Source organism: Eschscholzia californica, unplaced genomic scaffold (genome assembly GCF_041429995.1).
Source record: "Eschscholzia californica isolate CP2 unplaced genomic scaffold, dmEscCali1.0.p SCAF_3, whole genome shotgun sequence".
NCBI lineage: Eukaryota > Viridiplantae > Streptophyta > Magnoliopsida > Ranunculales > Papaveraceae > Eschscholzia > Eschscholzia californica.
In genome coordinates, this window is record NW_028238420.1 from 4,179,172 (window position 1) to 4,199,095 (window position 19,924).

General features: G+C 35.9%; 3 protein-coding genes across 14 annotated transcripts in view; all 3 read left to right on the plus strand.

The window, feature by feature from the left end:
* LOC147547809 (uncharacterized) overlaps positions 1–19,924 on the plus strand; it is a 97,046-nt gene that overhangs the window by 25,514 nt on the left and 51,608 nt on the right. The gene's annotated exons all lie outside the window — the stretch shown is intronic.
* On the plus strand, positions 700–6,974 carry LOC147547814 (uncharacterized). Of its 11 annotated transcripts, none has more exons than XM_086671981.1 (12): positions 700–1,062; positions 1,366–1,561; positions 1,667–1,743; positions 2,072–2,511; positions 2,799–2,981; positions 3,051–3,232; positions 3,384–3,542; positions 4,456–4,533; positions 5,117–5,178; positions 5,283–5,370; positions 5,617–5,668; positions 6,547–6,974. In XM_086671981.1, exons 7-12 carry the CDS (start codon positions 3,388–3,390, stop codon positions 6,556–6,558), a joined length of 447 nt encoding a protein of 148 aa, XP_086528107.1. In that variant the 5' UTR covers positions 700–1,062; positions 1,366–1,561; positions 1,667–1,743; positions 2,072–2,511; positions 2,799–2,981; positions 3,051–3,232; positions 3,384–3,387; the 3' UTR covers positions 6,559–6,974. The 11 variants fall into 11 exon arrangements, with proteins under 11 accessions (XP_086528107.1, XP_086528108.1, XP_086528112.1 ...); XM_086671982.1 differs by having other exon boundaries at positions 1,376–1,561; XM_086671986.1 differs by having other exon boundaries at positions 1,480–1,561.
* LOC147547815 (alpha-amylase 3, chloroplastic-like) lies at positions 12,172–19,789 on the plus strand. Of its 2 annotated transcripts, XM_086672690.1 has the most exons (14): positions 12,172–12,479; positions 12,576–12,718; positions 13,319–13,373; positions 13,453–13,575; positions 13,706–13,826; positions 14,849–15,162; positions 15,617–16,287; positions 16,840–17,029; positions 17,681–17,787; positions 18,200–18,449; positions 18,730–18,852; positions 18,974–19,141; positions 19,388–19,549; positions 19,671–19,789. In XM_086672690.1, exons 1-13 carry the CDS (start codon positions 12,198–12,200, stop codon positions 19,538–19,540), a joined length of 2,700 nt encoding a protein of 899 aa, XP_086528816.1. In that variant the 5' UTR covers positions 12,172–12,197; the 3' UTR covers positions 19,541–19,549; positions 19,671–19,789. The 2 variants fall into 2 exon arrangements, with proteins under 2 accessions (XP_086528816.1, XP_086528815.1); XM_086672689.1 differs by having other exon boundaries at positions 19,388–19,789.

The window sequence follows — 19,924 nt, forward strand, 5'->3', positions numbered from 1 at the left end:
GAGAAAACGATGAAAACTTAAAACACGAAAACAATCAATAACGCTGGAAGACTTCGAATAATCGATTTGATCTCTAACTTTCATAGCCATGTCCACTGAATACTCGAAATGCATACAAACTGACCAACCGCTTTCCCATAAATTCTATTTTTCATATTAGAGTCTTCATAAGCTGACAAATCATATAATGAACTATATAATATAAATATACAACCGAAATTGTCCATTTACATGAAATACGACAAAATTTGGGTAACCATCTCTATTCCAATTCATTCCCAAAACTAGTCCAAATCTGAAATTCGAGTCGCAAAATAATTCGGCAGCACCCCGTCTATATACGGACACCCCAAAATAGTTCATAACATCCTATACATGATCCTGAACATTAATCATTCGACGAAACTAAAGAATAACTGCTCCAAATCATGAACCCAAAAGAAACTAGTACAACTATATAGTATACGAAATAGCTATCATAAAACCACCAAATTCGGACGAAATAGAAAATTCTGAATGGATAGATATGTAGAACAAGTCGAGTGGAATTACCTGGAACAAGTTTCATTGAATTTCGACCACCAGACGCAACGAAATCGACAGACGAAAATGGAGGACACTTCACGGCCAGAAACCCATTTTAGTTTCCACGATTCTCTTGTCTTAAATCTGACTTTTGAAAACAAAAGGTAATCTATATAATAAGGGAGGAGGGTATCTTTCCCCCTCCTCCCAATGGCTAAGATTAAGTTTCACAAATATATAAAGGAGGGTTTAGATTTATCTTCTCTAAGTTAAATGGTTGAGATTCGGAGACCAAATGATCCAACGGTCGTACATGAAACAGGGGAAAGAAAAAGCATCTTTAGGAAGATGCCGTTGTGATTTTACATTCCTGTCCCGTCTCCCCCCGAAATGGAGTGATTTTACCTTCTCTTTGCCGCTCGCTACCTCTTTGAAATGGAGCGTTTCCTCTCTCAGACAACCTCCTCTAGCGTCTCTCATCTTCCTCAAAATTTCATCTCATCGCATCACGCCACACCACACCACACAAGGTCGCAGGTATTCTCTGTCGCTTTCTTTCTCTCTCTCTAAGACTCTAACTATTTTCTGATCATCTTCTTCTTTTCTAATAGATTGGTAGGATTTTAGGGCTTTTGCTTCATCTATTAAGTCAGTAATTATTAGGGTTTCATCAACAGTCTCTTAGGATTTTTGAGGGTTTTTGCTGCATCTATCAAGTCATTAATTATTAGGGTTTTAGTTTCCTAGGTTGAGGTTTCATCCTAAATGTATGAACATCTTCCCAATAGCTAGGATTTAAGGGTTTTTTCTGCTTCTATCAAGTTAGTAATTCTCTCTAAGGTTTTCAAAGGGATATTCATATGAGGATTTGGAAGAACTTCTCCTAAGTTGAATCCTAGCTTCACTATCTACCCATTGATCAGTTGGTATAACCCCCGAGCTCCACTTGCGCAGCTAGCTGACTTTCTTATAGTTTGGAAGTTGAAACCAAGGTACCGAAGAACAGCTTGCTGCCCTATTCATCAACTGTGGACAGGTAATACTTCCGTTTATTTTTCCTCGGTTGTTTGAGTTTTCATGAATTTCCGACATGGGGTTACATTTAAACTTGATTGTTTCTCTTTGCTACATACCTATTTAGATGGTGCGAGGGCTGCAATGAGTCTGGCAGGGACATGCTCCGCCTGTAAGGGTTTTGCCCTTACATTTTAACCGAGGGTGAGTCCTTCTAACTGTTTTTGTTTACCGCTTATTTGATGCCACCAATCAGTGACTCTCTAGAACTTGGGTAAGTCTAATTTATATCTTATATGGTGGTCCTATTCTACGATAAACCTGTTTACATAAAATTCTTATTTAAAATATCTATCATTGTTTGTTTTTTATTTTACAAAATACACTTTTATAATTCTTCCCCTTTATTAAAATTTTCAGACTGTCTTACGATTTGAAGCTTTACAAATTACGCCGACTTTATAATCTGATCGTGCATCTGTACAATTACATTAGTTGATGAGGATTGCCAACATAATCTTAATTTTTGCAGGTTACTCAAACTCTTGCACAATCTAATTGTCCGAATCGATTTTACAAAAAAGAAAGTGGACAGGTCTACAGTACTATCTAAGCCACTCGAACTTCTTATATGGATCAGCAGTTTAACAGACTAACCAATTTTCTGGGTCTAGGGACAAGGTCTTTGAACAAATAGTGTTTGCATCGTATTGGAGACTCAAAAAATTCTTATGAACAAGCAATATCTATTATTAGAAGAACGCTATCTGCTTTCAACGAGGATAACTTAATACCCTGTTTTGGATTTTGTCCGTTTGTAATATAAGTACTTGGAATGTGCTTTGCTATACTCTTGCAAACTCTACCCATGATCAAAATGTCATTAGCTTCTACGCAGAGGAGGAACCCTGCAGTGGATTTGAGCAGCACTGCCACTGTGTAGAGAGATTGTGCCACACCTAAGGTTAGAAGGTGATTTCCTCAAGGCTTCTATCTCCACTATTATCACTTCAAGCCAAGACTAATTTCTTTAGGTTTCATTCTGGCTTTTGTTTCCTTCAAGATTAACTTGCTTTGACTCTTTTATTGTCCCATATCTATTAAGATCTATGTTAAGTTAGAAACGATGTTAAGTCAAATATGAATCTCTTTAATGTTGTTGCATGTGGCTGTTAGCTTCGAAATCTGATCTAATGGTTAAAACGCCATTCTTTTTTTATTTAGTTAAGGTATTTATTTCATTTTCCTTCTATTGACAGGGTTTGAAGACGGTGTCTGTGGCAACCATGCCGAACTATCACCACAAGTTCATATCAGAGGGTCCAACTTTGTTCTCTCAAGATCTTCGAATTTGTGATATTATGGCAGATGTGTTTGAAGACGAGATGGAGCAGACTTTGGGAATGCAGGAGTACTTTGAAGATGTTGAAGAACAAGAGTTGGTAAGTCTGATTTATATCCTATATGGAAATTAGGATTTCATTAGCTTTCATTTTAAATTTTCAGTGTAGGGTTTTGTTCTTACAAATTAGATTTATCAGAAGATCAATACTAAGAGAATCATCATCATGAAAACCCTTCTTGGGTCCAAGGATCTTCCGATGAACAAATCAAGTCTGAACTGTAAATCTTAGTTTATCAGCAAAACACTGAGCCTATCAGGATGGCTTGCGTCCTTGAGCCTTCTAAAATTGTAAGCTCTTTCTCTATCTCTCTCTTTGTTTTGGAGATTCTTAGATGTTGAGTTCAAAACTCATTTGACATCTCTTTTAAAATTGATATGGATTTGGATATAGGTTAAGTCATTAAGTCTATTTTGATTTATTTTTGTTGTTGATTTTAAGATTTATGATGATGAATTTGGGAGAGTTTTTACTCTACAATGACAAGAATCGTCGAAACAGTAGGTGCAAAATCGAGGTATGTCAAGGTTATTTCAGGATGTCTCGAGGTTGGGATGTCTGGTACGATTTAGGGCTTCAAAAGAAAACCTTTACTGGCAGGTATGCTTTTTCCCCTAACTCATTTTGTAACAAATCGATTTAGGATTGACAATTGAGTAAATGTTTTGGATTTCATAGGTCTGCGTTTTGATCTTTTGAGTGACTTATTTTGAGTATTTACCACATGACGCGAACATCGTTGTAAGGGCATGATTTTATGTCCTCATATATCTCTTAAGCTTAGATTTGAGAAAAAAACCCAAAATAATATTAGATATGAATACAAGAAAGAACTCCTGAAAGAATTAAAGTGAGAATCTAATGACTAATTTGGGTGAAGATTAAAGTATTAGTGCACTATCTATATAATAAGGGAGGAGGGTATCTTTTCCCCTCCTCCCAACGGCCCAGATTTGTTCTTAGAGGTTATATCAAGTGGTGGACATTTATCTAAGGTTTAGTTTTTCAAAATCGGATGACATACATTAATCTGAGATTCATGAAGGGGTGAGATCATAAGAGAGAGCATATTACTCACATCAATTTCTCACCATTTCATCAAGGGGTGAGATCATAAGAGACATACATTATATAGATTTAGTTTTTCCCTCTTTTATTTCTAAATTGTAAGACTATCTTCCGGCTCACGACTCATCTCCTTCCGCCTCTCTCCCTCCTTCCGCCTCTCTCATCTTATTCTCACATCAATTTCTCACCATTTCTCTTGCAGGTATCTTTCTCTCTCTGTCTCTCTCTCTATCTCTCTCTGTCTCTCTGTCTCTCTCTCTCTTTCTCACTCTCTCTCACTCGCAATCTCTATAGTCTATTAGGGTTTTAAGGGTAGCAGTTCCAGGTACTTCTTTCTTCTTAATACTCCTATTTGTAGAAAGTTTTGAGGTTGAATTTGTTTTATTAGGGTTTTTTTATAATCAGTTTTACGTTAGTTTTGATAATTTTGTATAATCAGTTTTAGGTTAAATTGCTTGAGAATGTCTGGGTTAGTAAACTTGCTGGGTTCGAGAATTTGTAAAACTGACCCAAACAATTTCAGGTTAGTAAACTTGATGGGTTTAGTTGATAATCAGTTTTAGGTTAACATTGAAGCTTAGTTGATATGATTTTTGATAATTGTTGTTTGGGTTAAATGATTAGTAGTTTTGTTTGGGTTATATAGATCTTTAGTGGTTCCATCTTAATCTTTAGTGGGTTTGACTCATTTTGATCCATAGAAGGAAACCAAGTGAATTGAATTTGTAAGACTCGGATATGAGAGTTGATGCGTTGATGGAGCAATGTGGTTTAGTTTGTTGATTCTTTGACTCGGATGTTTCCTTTCATTGAACAAATAGTATTTGATTAGCTTTAGCTTCCCATCTTACTCTCCCACAATGACATCTTTCTTTATGAATAACAAGTGGGTTAATGATTTTTATTGGTAAGGGTTCCCATTATGAGTTTAGGAAATAACCAAACTTCGTAAGCGAGTCTCCGTCTCTCGGTTTTATTTATTGGGAAGCGTGAATAATTAGTTTTGATTGTTGAGTATGATTCATAATGCGGCCTTTCTTTATGTCTCTGAGAACTATAGAATCAGAATTGACTTTACTGTATCCATTTGGTGGTGAATTATGCAGTTGGGATCGCCCGTCAACCCAAGTAGTTCATGGACCAGATCAAGGACATCCCATTTATGATGGTAATGTTGAGAAATCGATGCTTAGAGAGTGAAATAATACCTATGTTTATTTGATACGACTATTGGTTTAGAGAGTGAAATAACCTCCGTCTTTTCAATTTCAGAACTGAAAATTCGACGCTTTCACATCACATTTCATGTGACGAGAATACCAGTAACAGTAACCATCAACCACCTGGAGAGAAACTCAAGGTAATTGGACCCAATTCAGTTGTCAATAATTAAATGGGGATAATGTTGGGGATCGAGACGGAATGAGTACCAGTAAGGCTCATGATGGGTTAATCTTAATTTTCCTATTCTTATATTTTTTTGTGGAAGGATTTATGCAGTATAATATGCTTCTATAACCTCATGTAGATTTTCATTGATTTTAGGCTCCATTCTTAGTTTTTTTTTGCGTTCCACTTTTACATTTTTGGTCGTTTAATGTTGAAGGTGTTTTGTTACTTCACATCAGAGAGCACCGTCGACATCTCGGAGTACTCAAGTAAGTTTCTTCAATCCATTGTTATTCTTAGCTGATTTTTCCTCATTTTCTCCTTGCTCTGTAGGATTATTTATACTCGACATATATTTTATTATTGATAACATGTTCTTTTTTAATCTACAACTTAAAGACTTCCATTTGGCAGTTTGGTTGGGTTTCACTTCATCTTTTTATTTTGCTATTTTACTCCATGAAGACATGTATGACTGCAATATACTCATCCGTGCTGATAGTTGGTCAATTATTGCTTTTTTGTTTGGTTCTTCTCAAAGCATAATCTGTAATTGTTGATCCTGGAATAACGCAAAAGCAACTTGGCAGATGTGTTCTGCGTTTAGCAAACAATTTTCTTTATAGACTGCAATTTTCTTTAATTTCGTGGTAAATATGTTATGAAAGACAAATGAATTAAGTTACATTATTGAGACCGTCGAGCGCATAGTTGGTGGTGGTTTTGCGAAGGAAAGGAAGAAATATGCCCAGTAACTATAAATGTCTGGTGGATCTTATATTTTCGTATCTTTTTAATCTCTACCATCTTTAGAAAAGAAACATAATTTTCTGTAAAATATGTATTCATCCCTTTCTCTGTGTATTTTTCACTTTTCACATCTTTGTTTGTTTTACTCGAAAAATCTTAAAATAACTTCGCTATATACCAATCTTAATTTGAGTGACATTAAGCCTTTGTAGTGTAGCTACGTTCGTCGTAGCATAATGGCACTACGTATGTCATTTTTTTCTTCTTATGTTTTTAATTATGTATGGTTCTTATCTTTGGTGTGGTCTGGATTAAATTCAAAATCGGTTATCTTTGATTCAGTGCACCGCCCCAAATTTACAATTCTAATCCATCTTTTTGTTGTTTTTTTTTGCAGTTTGAAGTTTAAGAACAACCAGCCATTTGTTGTGCAAGAATTTATGCCATGTAAATCAGCAATCTCACCTTCACATTTGAAAAAATCTTATTCTCCATAATTCTATCCTTTTCTTCTTTGAGGCGTTGAGATTTCCATATCTTTGGTAAAGACAATTCTTTTCAACTTTGCGGATAACCACCAAAAGAGTTTAATTATATATAAGTTTGGTTTCACCACAACAACATTTGAATAGTAATTTATGTACAGTACAGATATGATTCGGAATCACCCGATACATTCACATTGAGTAAGGTTTATCAAGAAACGTCTGGCTGAATTTTGTCTTAGGTTCTTACTAGGTTCCAGGTTTTCTCACCTTTTTCTTTGTTTTCTCAAAAGGATCTCATGTGAATTTTTTGATTAGTTCTTCTTCATTTAGAAACTAAGGATGCTTTTACATTTTGGATGTTACTTTTACATTCACATCCAGGTGTTAGAGTATTTCGATTAGGAATGTTTAAATGTTTGAACTTATTAGTTTAAGACTATTTTTACATTAAAACTTACATTGTAAGTGTTTCTTACAAGAATTTGTTGTTGAAGAAGGTAAACAGTTAGCCAACATGATGAATAAGTACAGAAGGAGTCATTTTATTGTAATTTATGCTCATTTACATATTTTGCTGGATCTGTAGTGCAATCGGAAGAACTGTCCGTGCCCCATGGGCACGGGTTACACCCTCGTTGGGTTTTAAAAGGTGGCAAAAGGGTTGGGACGTGGATGCAGGGAGGGGTTTTGGGTGTGGGTTTAAAAGGATTAAAAGGCTGCCATGTGTCATTATCTAAAGTGCCATAGAATATAATCCCAATCCAACCCCCTAATTTATATATAACGCATAAGTAAGCCCTATCATATTTATATCTTACTTATTCAACCCCTTTAATTATTTTATAAACCTCATTTCTTCTTTTAATTTCCTCCGACAACCAATTATAAAGAAACTATATGGTCCCCCCATCTAACCTGAGTCTTCTATATATTGGCCCGAAAAACATGGGATGTTACAATCACCCACCTCATTTTTCCTCTTTTCTTGGTAAACTGTCAGCGACCGCTGATCTCCGGCTGATGACTTAATTTTTTTCTCTTCTTCTCTCTCTCTCCTCTCCTCTCTTCTCTCGTATCTCTCTCTTTCTCTCTAAGTTCTCCTTGTCGACGGAGAACCCTTCCGTCGGAGTTCCACTTCGTCGGGGTTTCCTGTCGGTGAAGGGGAACTTCGAGAGAGATGAGGTGAGAAGAGAAAGAGAATGAGAAGAAAAAGGAAGAAGGAAGATGAAGAAGGTGGAAGAAATTTTTTTGGGTTGAAGATCGCCGAACGGAGATTGCGGGCCAGCGGCCTTTGCCTGTCAATTGATCAAACGACGTTAATTATGCCGTTAGGTCAAATTTAACTAAGGCATTGTCCTCAATAGGCCACATTACTTCTAACCATTTGTAGAATTGTCTTTAGCGAGATTACTTTTAACAATTTTAAGCATTGCCTATAAAATCTCTCGACCCTAAATGGTAGACTGTTTGCTCACCCCTTATTATGTGCGGGAAAGATGCCCATTTCACTTTAGGGGCGCTTTTAAAACTTCTCTTTTGTTTTCTAGGTCAGTTTCCAAACGGTCAATAATTAAGCAAGATAAGTACACCCCCTTCTAAAAGGGCCAGAAAAATTGAAGTCATCTTCTGATTTGGAATTTGTGCCGTTCACTCCAGGTCTGATTATAAAATCCACCAAACAACGTCTTTTATGTAAATACTTAACCGTTCAAATGACTCTTTACGGAAATGATACACGTACAACTTAAAATTGGTAAAAATTGTCTCAGCTGATTAACATGGATCTTATGTGTTATTTGAAAGTTTAAATGCATTTACTAATAGTTGTTTTTCTCTTGACCTTCATTTTTTAACTAAATGGAATTATGTTCACCAGTCATATCTTAGAATCTGTGCTTTACATATGTAATTTCGAAATGTTTTCTAAATCCTTAATTATAAAAATTGGAAGTGGGGTTTCAAGTTTCAACATAATATATTAAGTATAGGGTTGCACTAAAATGAAAGAGAATGAGATTAAAAACAAAGGAATAGTGTATCTTTTCTTATACAGAAGAAGAACAACTAGCGTAAGAGAATCTCCAACGCAAGACTCAATTTTAAAATTCTCACTGTCACATAGAATTTTAAGAATTTTCTTACAAACCCTCTCTAATGGTAAGCTTGATTTGTATCTTTAAGATGATACGACAATGGTTAAATAGAGATAACTCAAAAGTCTACTCAAAATTATTTAGGGGTTTTGATGTAGACGCAGCGGAATAATTAAAGAACAATAAAATAAACTACGAATAATTAAAGAAAACTGTAAGAAACGATAAAATAAACTTAAATTCTTAATAACTTCAATGGTTTTTCTCTTCAAGGTTCTGAATAACATAGACTAGATCCCCTTTTATAAGATAATAAACCTTCCTAGATAGACTCAAACTAGGATTCCTAAAATAATAAACTACTCAAACATAGAAACTTTAAAATAAAGAAACATTAAATTAAAGTAACTTCTATTCTACTAAATAAACTACTATTAAGACTTAATAGGGTGTGGGCACGCGTGGACGTGGGCCCACACGCCTATGCGCCTGCATCAGCACCCTGTTCCCCAGAAGGTTCGTCCCGAACCTTTTCGATGAAGAAAACAATTTGATGCAACCGCATACGATGAATTTCGCCATACCGATCCTTAATTCCCATTTTTCACGAAAGTTCATGAAAATTCGAAGAAGACAAAAATGGACCAAAACTTTAGATATTTTCCCACCTTCATCTTCGTGAAGCTTATAAACCAAAACTTCATCACAAATTGTCACGTTTGGAACCACCTTAGCCAGTATATCACAAAAATTCAATTTTGTAGTAGAAGTATTTTGTGAAGCAAGAACCGGTGTCCTATTAATTTCTTCCTTGAATGGAAAGAATCGAGTAGGTGAAACCCCATCAAGGGACATTGTATCGAAGACGTGATCGGTATATTCCAATTGGTTCCATGAAGACAACCTAAAAGTTGTAATAAGTTCATGATAATGAGGAGGTAACACCAATGACGACACAATTTGATGTGGAAGAATTTTGTGATTCGAAACAACTAATTCTTCTCTCGAAATTATATACGGATCAAATAAATTGCCGGAGCTTGTGTTATTTAATTGGACCTCTTCTTCTTTATTTGTCTCAACGAATTTCTCTTCATCCCTCATTGAAAAACTAGTATTTATTTTATGAAGAAAATTTCTTTCAACAGTATCGACCATGGAGGTTGAAGGGTTTATGTATGTTAGTGGGAAAACCGGTGAGAGTGGTGGTGTAGTGTTAATGTGAATCTGTGGGAGGAAAGTGGTTGAGCATGGGTTAGTGTTAGATTGACCAAGTGGTGGATTTGAAATTGGTGTTGTCGTTGGGAGTGGTTGTGGTAATGATGTTTGAATGGAAGTAGTAGATGAAGGAGTAGTGGTAAAAGAGGGAGACTTACATATGCCTTCGATTTGTTTAGATAGCTTCATGATCGAATCATTGACTTGATCGAATTTTTCCATAGTTTCCTTCTTGTGATTTTCGAATTTTTCCATAGTTTCCTTCTTGTGATTTTCGAAGTTTTCCATAGTTTCCTTCTTGTAATTTTCGAAAGCTTCTTCCAATTTTGTAACCGAGGATAACTTCTTGTTGATGTTGTCCCATTCGGAGGCAAAAGTTGGTGTCTTCTCTTTGATTGTTGGAGTAGGAACGGTAGGATTAACCATTGTGATTGGTTAAAAAAAATGGCTCTGAATACCACTTGATGTAGACGCAGCGGAATAATTAAAGAACAATAAAATAAACTACGAATAATTAAAGAAAACTGTAAGAAACGATAAAATAAACTAAAATTCTTAATAACTTCAATGGTTTTTCTCTTCAAGGTTCTGAATAACATAGACTAGATCCCCTTTTATAAGATAATAAACCTTCCTAGATAGACTCAAACTAGGATTCCTAAAATAATAAACTACTCAAACATAGAAACTTTAAAATAAAGAAACATTAAATTAAAGTAACTTCTATTCTACTAAATAAACTACTATTAAGACTTAATAGGGTGTGGGCACGCGTGGACGTGGGCCCACACGCCTATGCGCCTGCATCAGGTTTCCTTTCTTGCGAGAAGAAGTAACAAAAATCAATCCCTTTTCTTCTTTTCATCTTCATGTTGATGGGTCTCTCTTCAACATCTTGGTGGGAGAAAAGTCACCAACAAAAGTTTCCATCACAAAAGACATTATTTGCTCCATTCCACCCCTCTAATCTTCACTTATGGGATTGGGACTTAATTTTCTCAAATTATATTAAAGACTGAAAAATGAATTTTTGATAAGAAAATATCTTCTTATTTCCCACGAGAACAAATTGATTTTCGCATCCATACATTTCTAATGTAATTAACAAACCCTTAAATTGTATTAGTATTGCAACTTTGAGAACTTCTAATCACAATTTTGTCGTATGAAGTTTCTTTCTTATTTGTTGTTTGATTTTCACCTTATCCCCTCCGTGTTAGCAAATAACTTATTTTAAGGCTTTTTTTTACTTTACTCCTCAACACCGATTGGTAAAAAAAAAAATGTCATAGGCAATGATCAATTACTGAGTTGACCCTTTTTGACTTATTATTTTTGTCAAAAACACAGAATTCGTGTTTTCAGTCCGAAAAACGAGCACAAGCACCAAGAATTACATCTAAAAATCAACCTCAAAAGAATTTTTTTTGTCGTTTCCTCCCCAGAGATCTTTAAAGAATACTCAAGTAAACTTACCTAATTGACAAATTCTAACTACAAACAAAGCTCGGAAAACTAAACTTGTCAATGTTAATCATACGACTGGAAGATCTTAAATAAAAAAATGATAAATTCCGTTGAGTTTGTGGACATTCAACTCAAAATCAATTTAGAGTAAAATAAAAACACCTAGATATTACATACTCTTTTATGAAAGTTCCCCAAACTCGACTATATATTTAAAGTATAGAAAATTCCTAATAAAGTTGTCTTATTTAAGGTTAACCAAATCTCATTATTAACAAAAACGACAACAAGGCTTTTGATGAACCTAAAGAATGGTAGTGCTCGAGTTAAGATAGGCCATTTCTGTTAAAATGTGCCACTGGCATGTGTGCCAAGCTAACTTTTTCGTTTAGTTTGGTGGGTAAGCTCAATTAGGAATTTATTTTGGTGGTAAACTCAAATACCATTAAAGCTCAAGGAGTCAAGATAAACAATTTCCATAAAAAGAAGTTAAGAAAACTGGTTTTTGTGGATGTGAAAAAGTTTTGACTCTTTGAATCCACGTAAAGAGATGGTAGTAGTACTATTACCTCAACTCCCATCACCTGCCACCCAAAATGTTAAATATCTCCTTCTCTCTCTCTGTCTAAAACTTTCTCTCTCTAAAACTTTCTCATGTTTCAACAATGATTGATTGATCCAAGAATAAGAAGACAATATTATAAAATATCTCATACCCTTTCTTTGTACAGACATTTCTAATCTCTTTCTCTCTCTGTTCTTGTGTGATTAATCGGCGGGAAATGTCGACGGTTAGACTACAACCTGTTAGTATTTACCATTCCCGGAGAGAAAACCCTTGTTTCTATGGTCAAGGGTTTAAGAAATTTAATACATCTCGTTTAAATTTCTCTCAAAAGATTTTCACCAGTGGCGGGAACTTCCCTAGTTTCAATAATTCTAGGGCTAATAGTCATACTGTTATTAGAGCTACTTCAATCGACACAACAGTGATTACTAAGTCCTCTGAAGTAGTTGAAGATGTCTTGATTTCAAGGGCATTTCCACTTAACTGGACAAAAAAGGTACAAATTTTCTCAAAAATATCTTGGGTTTTTTAGTCAATGAGTGTTTAATTTGGTTTGAGATTTGAAGTTTTGTCTGGTTTTAAAAAATTTTAGGTTGAGGGGAAACTATCAGTGAAGTTGGATAAGGGGAAGGAAGAGGAAGAAGATGATGATAAATGGAAGCTCACTGTGGGGTGTAATCTTCCAGGGAAGTGGGTTTTGCATTGGGGTGTGACTTATGTTGATGACATTGGCAGGTTTGAGCTGATTTTTCTTGATTCTTTCCATTATGTGATTTTTTAACTTCAAATCAATAAATTTCTTTGAAATTAGAGTAGTGCTTGGATTTGGGGTCTGATGTGAGATTGATTAGTCCCACATTGACAAATGGTAAACTCATAACTAATAAGTAATATAGTATTTAGGTCTTGGTTTAAAGTTAGATGGCTACAACTAGACATGGTATGCTTGTACATGATAGGCCCAATGGCGACACGTGATCCACATCAACTAACAAAAAGGCACGCATCAGGCTCAAAGAATGTCATACGTGAGGTGACGTGTGAGAATAGTCCATGACTAAAGGTTACTCTTATAACCAAAAATATAGTATTTAGGTCATCTCCACTGGTTGCCAATTAGTTGAGGTAGATGTTGTCAATTGGTTAAGTTAACATCTTATACTTATCTACCTAGTCTCAGTGACATTTTCTAATCATAGTTATATTACACTTTTAACCTTTTGTCAGGCGAAAAATTAATTAAGTTTTCATGAAAGCAGAACGCTTAATTTTGTTTGAGGGTGATAAGTGGTGGAATCATTGGATTTGATGCGATTATTATGTTAAAATTTGCAGTGAATGGGACCAACCTCCACCGGAAATGATACCTCCTGGCTCAATTCTTATCAAGGTAACTGTTAATCTTTTGGACTAGATGACTCTACCTTATATTTGTAACACGATGATGTTCAGATTTTGCCTGTTATCAGGATTATGCAATAGAGACTCCCTTGAAGAAATCATCATCACCTTCAGAAACAGATACACAATATGAAGTTCAGATCGAGTTTAAAGCTAACAGCTCAATTTCAGCAATTCATTTTGTCTTAAAGGTTCTAAGTTTGCAGTCTTCAAGTTCAAACTCTCATTTTTGTCTGTATTGGGTCTGTGAGTTCGTGAGCAGCTCGTTTGTAAGTTGCAATCCTACCTCTGCTTTTCTGATTTGAGAGTTTGCTGGTATAGGATGAGGAAACTGGAGCTTGGTGTCAGCACAGAGGGAGGGACTTCAAGGTGCCTCTTATGGAGCCTTCCGTTGAAGATTCCAATACTTTAGATGCCAAACAGAGCTTCATTGTAGCGCCAGGTTGAGAAAATTCATATTATTACAGCTTATTTTCGTCTTGGTTTGGTGTTATTTGGTCTGGCGAAATTCCTTACCTTAATCTTGACCAATGTTTAAAATACGTTTTTACACCTCAAGGCGGTTCGCTTTCACAAGACGAGGTGGAGCCTCGAGGCGTACGCCTCGATGCAAGCGTAAACCATAGTTACCAGAAACGGGATACGCTCCGGTACGAAAACGGGGTACGGATACGGGGTACGCTAATTAGACGCTTCCGATTCGCTAGGGGGTATAATTATTCGCAAAATTAAACTTGTAACCCATGAAATATAGATCTCAATCTCTAATAACTCAAATCAAATAACTAATTTATCTTTCCCGAACAACGATTTTCTTAAATTAAATAATGTTTCCTAGATCCACTATCCCCAAATTCAGTAACAACGGCAGAACCTAAAGTTAAAGCAATATTCACACTTTGTAAATCCTAAATATCATGTTTTCATTTTTTTTTTTCTTCTTGCAAATGGGTTCGCCAGATTCAGCGATCTGATTCGCGTACTCACTCTAAAAGGATACGATCGAACCAGATCGGAGTTCGCTCTCCAAATGACCGTTTCCGGTAACTATGGCGTAAACTATCTTTTTGTAAGGAAAATGACATCAATTATGTAAAAACATAACATAGTTTTTCTACTTCACTACCATAATACAAAGTCTTAAGCTTTCAACAAACAAAATAGTAATGTTTTTATATTTAATGGAGGTGTAGTGGTGTACGCCTTGAACGTTTTTTAAGACATTGATCTTAACATACTAAAATTGAATATTGAATGGTTCAGTACTTCAGTTTGACCTTCAGGTTGTCAAAAAATAGAACTCTTTTTCTCTTTGTGATTCTCTGCTGAAATAAATCCAGCATCAGCCGTACACATATATTTGTTTTATTATTAATGGGTAGAAATATATTATCGCTGTCTAAGGCTCTAAACTGTATAAGTGTTCACTGACACATTCATCTCTGGGCTTGTGGTGTATGTCAGGAACATTTGATCAAACTTCTAGTATGCCTCTAAAAGATCAAGGTTCTAAGCAGCAGTATAAGTTTCTTGAAGGTTTATATGAAGAACACGCTATTGTAAAAGAGTTACCTACTCAAAACATTGTGACAGTCTCGGTCAAGAAATCCCCTGAGAATGATAAGAATCTTGTGCATATAGAAACGGATTTACAAGGAAATGTTGTTGTTCATTGGGGAGTCTGCAGAGATGATGATAAAAAATGGGAAATCCCGGAAGCTCCTCATCCACTTGAAACCTCAGTATTTAAGGATAAGGCTTTACGGACTTCATTGCAGGTAAGGAAACTGAATTTTTATTTCTTTAACTTCACATTTGTTGTAAGTAATACATACAGAAGCGGCCTCCACCCTTAGTGTGCTATTCTGGATTTAACTGCTAAACCAAATGGGAGAGGATAAGATCGAATTTCTCGGTGTATTAGATTATTTTTCACATATGACAAGTATGAGACTGTGTGCATGCTTTATGCCCACTGTTGAGGTATTACTTGTACAGTATTTCCACCTCGCTTGCAATTTTGATGCGTGTAATATAATGTGGGTCCATCTTAGTTGCATTCCATATACATACTACATACATTATTAAAGTTTCTTGTCAAGGACGGTGTTTTAGAAATGGACTTTCTCCATTGGGCTAAGGAGACTGAGTCAGCAAGGAGTTTCTAGTCTATGTCTCAACGTTTAATTTTGTATTACTTATTTGGTTTGGTGCTATCAACCGCTTATGCAGCTCAAAGAAGATGGACGTGGCAGTTGGGGAGTATTTCCTCTAGATCATGAACTTGTTGGGTTTGCTTTTGTGGTTAAGCTAAATGATAATACATGGTTGAATCATATGGGTAGTGACTTCTATGTTCCACTTCCAAGTGAGAATAGCTTATCTATTCAAACACCTCAAGGACAAACTGGAGCTGAGGAGCAGCAAGACACCTCAAGTTATTCCGATACTGAAGGATATGCATCTGATCAGGTAGTCCTCGATACAGATGTAATCATCAAAGAGATAAGGAGTTTGGTAACAGGCATTTCCTCTGAGAAGATGTGGCAAACAAAATCAAAAGAAGCGCAAGAAACCATTCTTCAAGAAATCGAGAAACTGGCTGCAGAAGCATATGGTATATTCAGAAGCAGTACCACAACATTTGTAGCAGAAGATGTTTCAGATACTCAAACATTAGAACCCCCTGTCAAGATAACCTCTGGAACTGGCACTGGTTATGAAGTACTATGTCAAGGATTTAACTGGGAATCTCATAAATCAGGAAGATGGTACATGGAGCTCCTCGATAAAGCCACCGAATTATCTAAACTTGGTTTTACCGTAATATGGTTGCCACCACCTACTGACTCTGTATCTCCCGAAGGTTACATGCCCAGGGATTTATACAAATTGGATTCCAGGTAACTATGCACCTAACAATAAAAAAAATTTGGTGCCTCCCTTTCTATTACACATGCATTTTTCTACCTCAAGCTTATGCCTTCCCTTATTGTGATGCCATGGGTTGTGTTGTGTGCAAGTCTTGATTCTTAAGTTATACATAATTTTGCAGAAAAGGAAACTAACTACCCTGCTCACTCATTTTTTTGTTACCATTTAAAATAAAACTTAACAAAAGCACGTACGTGCCCGAGATTGATTGATGCTTAGCTTATAGTTAATGTGTGACTAGGCAAAGCATTGCATTTAGCGGACATAATAGTAAAAATCCCAACACCCATTTTTAAGAGGAAGTTACGACATGTTGATACCCAAATCCACAACATATGCACGATTCTTGAAAATGAATTATATTCTTCAACCGAAGAAATTTCATGAATCATAGGCTCTTTCAAAAAATAGACCACTAAAGAAGAGTAGTGGGCTTCTGATGATTATTAACTTCTATGTTATGCTTCATTTAGAAGCCAGCAGTACGACATTCTTATTGACTACTAACAATTTTACACCAGATATGGAAGTATGGAGGAACTAAAAGTTCTTGTGAAAAAGTTCCATGAAGTTGGCATCAAAGTTCTTGGTGATGTTGTGTTAAATCATCGATGTGCTCAGCATAAGAACCAAAATGGGGTTTGGAATATTTTTGGTGGCAAACTGAATTGGGATGACCGAGCTGTTGTTGCAGATGATCCACATTTTCAGGTACAGTGTCTTACCGTCTTCCTTAATAATGCCACTACATCTCCATACAGAACTTGTTGTCTGACTTAAGGTTCAGGGTGGTGGGGTGACTTTGCAGAGAAGATCTAAGATGTTCAACTATTATTGCTAATTGATAGGTTTTGCCGATTTCTTTTCTCTTCTACTAAAGGTCATCAAATTAGAGGCCTTAATCATTCTAGAACTCCATATCCACCAAATGAACACCAGAAAATTAACTCCACTTGGCTGCAATAAAAGGACTAGTTTGATCCTTAATGAGTCACCGACATAGCAAAACCACGCAAGTCTTACTCCAGCTTTACATTTTGAAGCATTTCAGATATCTGACCTAGCTGTTTATGTATGCGGAAACTTGATCAAAATTTATGCTCTTTTTTTTTTTTTCTTTCGAAGCAAGTTATGAATAGACATATATCATAGTTTGCATTATTATTGATCCACTTCTGAGTCTGACAGAAATACAAGTTGTACATTAACAAATAGTTCTTGCACAACATGGTGATGCACTGTTAGTTTTCATGAACATTTGCTCATCCTTTACCTATCTCCACCTCAAGTTGTACATGCATTTCAGATGTCTAAGTTTGCTTGTTTCTGTGACTAATTAGAATTACCATTCTCTCTCTACAGGGAAGAGGCAACAAGAGTAGTGGAGATAATTTCCATGCTGCTCCAAACATCGATCATTCACAAGATTTTGTCAGGAACGACTTGAAAGAGTGGCTTCTCTGGCTGAGGTATGTGAAAATTTGTTTGCATAATGTGGGATTGCTTGAGTACTTATAAGTTCAATAACCTAAATATTAAGGATCTCTAGATAGATGAGAGAGAGCTCAGGGACAATTGCCCTATGACAAGGTGTGCTCAGTTGATCTCTCAATTCTCGTCCCTGATGGGGCCGAAACATATCACACCTTGCTACTTGTTTACTTGAGAAATTAGGGGTGTTTCCTGGATGGTTGACCAAATTTTCGGTATCAGTTATATCTCTTCTTCATGAGCTATATCTACTTCTGACTAAAACTCATAGCAAATGGCTGGAGTTTGTGTAATAAGATCTATATCGTGCATCCATTTGTTCTGATATAAGCAGGTCAATATGATGCAAGTCTAATAGTAACATATTTTCTGGTAATGTATCATTTTCAGGAAAGAAATCGGGTATGATGGATGGAGACTTGACTTTGCTAGAGGATTTTGGGGTGGTTATGTCAAAGATTACATGGACGCAAGTGAACCCTATTTTTCAGTTGGCGAATACTGGGATTCTCTAAGTTACACGTACGGTGAAATGGATCACAACCAAGATGCACATAGACAGAGGATTGTTGACTGGATAAATGCTACGGGTGGAACTTCTGGGGCATTTGATGTCACTACAAAAGGGATCCTTCATGCTGTAAGCTTCTTTGTACTAATTAATCTCGCATTTTGCTTCAGAAAATTCTGTTCATTTGAAAAAAATTTAACGACAAGGTGCCTATTGAAGTCGTGCAGTTCTCCTAGTTTAAAATTCGAACACATATTCATATTTAATCTTGCATGAGATATTAGGCACAACAGTAGTGTATGATGTCACCGTTAGCGTTGTGGTTTTTTTCTTGCTTACTTTATGCTCATCTTTTATGATTGGATCTAGATCATATACTTATGTTAGATATTAATCGTCTTTGAAATAGGCTCTGGAAAGATGTGAATATTGGAGATTGTCAGATCAAAAAGGTAAACCACCAGGTGTTGTTGGGTGGTGGCCATCTCGTGCTGTTACTTTTATCGAGAATCATGATACGGGCTCTACTCAGGTTCGACTGCCCTTATAATTCCCTTTTGGTTCTAATGAATTTCCATTAACAAGTCAGAATGCAAGTTCTGCTGATACCTAATGAGCTATCTTACTGAGAAAAGAATTTATAAATTATGAAGGGTCACTGGAGATTCCCTCATGATAAGGAAATGCAAGGTTATGCTTACATCTTGACGCATCCCGGAACACCGTCAGTTTTCTACGACCATATTTTCTCTCACAATCGCTCTGAAATTTCCGCTCTTCTCTCTCTAAGAACACGAACCAAGATCAATTGTCGGAGTACTGTAAGTATTCCTATCACTAAAAAACTAAATTTGTAGTAATTATTTGTGAATTGTAAGTGGCACACTTTAGGATATACGTCTGATGACGAATTCATGCTCTAGATAGACGATAGAGTCCGCTAACAACTATCGATGGGTGTCAAGAGATCATCCCTTTCAGCAAGAAATCAACATAAACTTCTTGAATTGTTAGAATAATGCTCACAAATAGTATAACTAAGTCTTGATCTTTGATGTTTGATCCAGATGAAAATAACTAAAGCAGATAGGGATGTCTACGCTGCCATCATCGATGAGAAAGTAGCGATGAAGATTGGACCAGGGCATTATGAACCTCCCAATGGATCCTGGAAATTATCGGTTGAAGGGAGAGACTACAAGGTCTGGGAAACTTCATGAGAATATAAAGTTATTGAATATTTCAGCTTCGAGTATATATATTTATATATATATAGCCGTGCGGAGACAAACTTCTGATCCTATATCTTAACAGAAAGTCTTTGTGATCGAAAGAGAGACCGAAGTTAAGTATAAATAAAACCATTTCTGCTAAATAGCAGACGATTGATAAACAATGCTTGTATGTATCACCATTTTCCTCTGTGATCAATTAATGATCAATTAATATAATTACTTTCTAGTTTTGAATCTTTGGATGTGAAATTGCATTTACAATAACTTGTATTGTAGTTGATGTTCTAACCTGAGGAACTATGAAATCAAGCATCTATTCGTTCGACAAGCAATAGATGGAACTATGACTCTGCAAAATGTACACTTAAA

What these genes read in the sequence shown, in the direction of transcription:
- LOC147547815 (XM_086672689.1), top strand. Translation starts at nt 12,198, where the DNA reads ATGTCGACGGTTAGACTACAACCTGTTAGTATTTACCATTCCCGGAGA. An exon ending in CAAAAGGGATCCTTCATGCT is followed by an intron (nt 18,450 to 18,729) that starts GTAAGCTTCTTT and finishes TCTTTGAAATAG; the next exon opens with GCTCTGGAAAGATGTGAATA. An exon ending in AGATCAATTGTCGGAGTACT is followed by an intron (nt 19,142 to 19,387) that starts GTAAGTATTCCT and finishes TGTTTGATCCAG; the next exon opens with ATGAAAATAACTAAAGCAGA.
- LOC147547814 (XM_086671981.1), top strand. Translation starts at nt 3,388, where the DNA reads ATGATGATGAATTTGGGAGAGTTTTTACTCTACAATGACAAGAATCGT. An exon ending in ACTGACCCAAACAATTTCAG is followed by an intron (nt 4,534 to 5,116) that starts GTTAGTAAACTT and finishes TGAATTATGCAG; the next exon opens with TTGGGATCGCCCGTCAACCC. An exon ending in CACCTGGAGAGAAACTCAAG is followed by an intron (nt 5,371 to 5,616) that starts GTAATTGGACCC and finishes TTAATGTTGAAG; the next exon opens with GTGTTTTGTTACTTCACATC.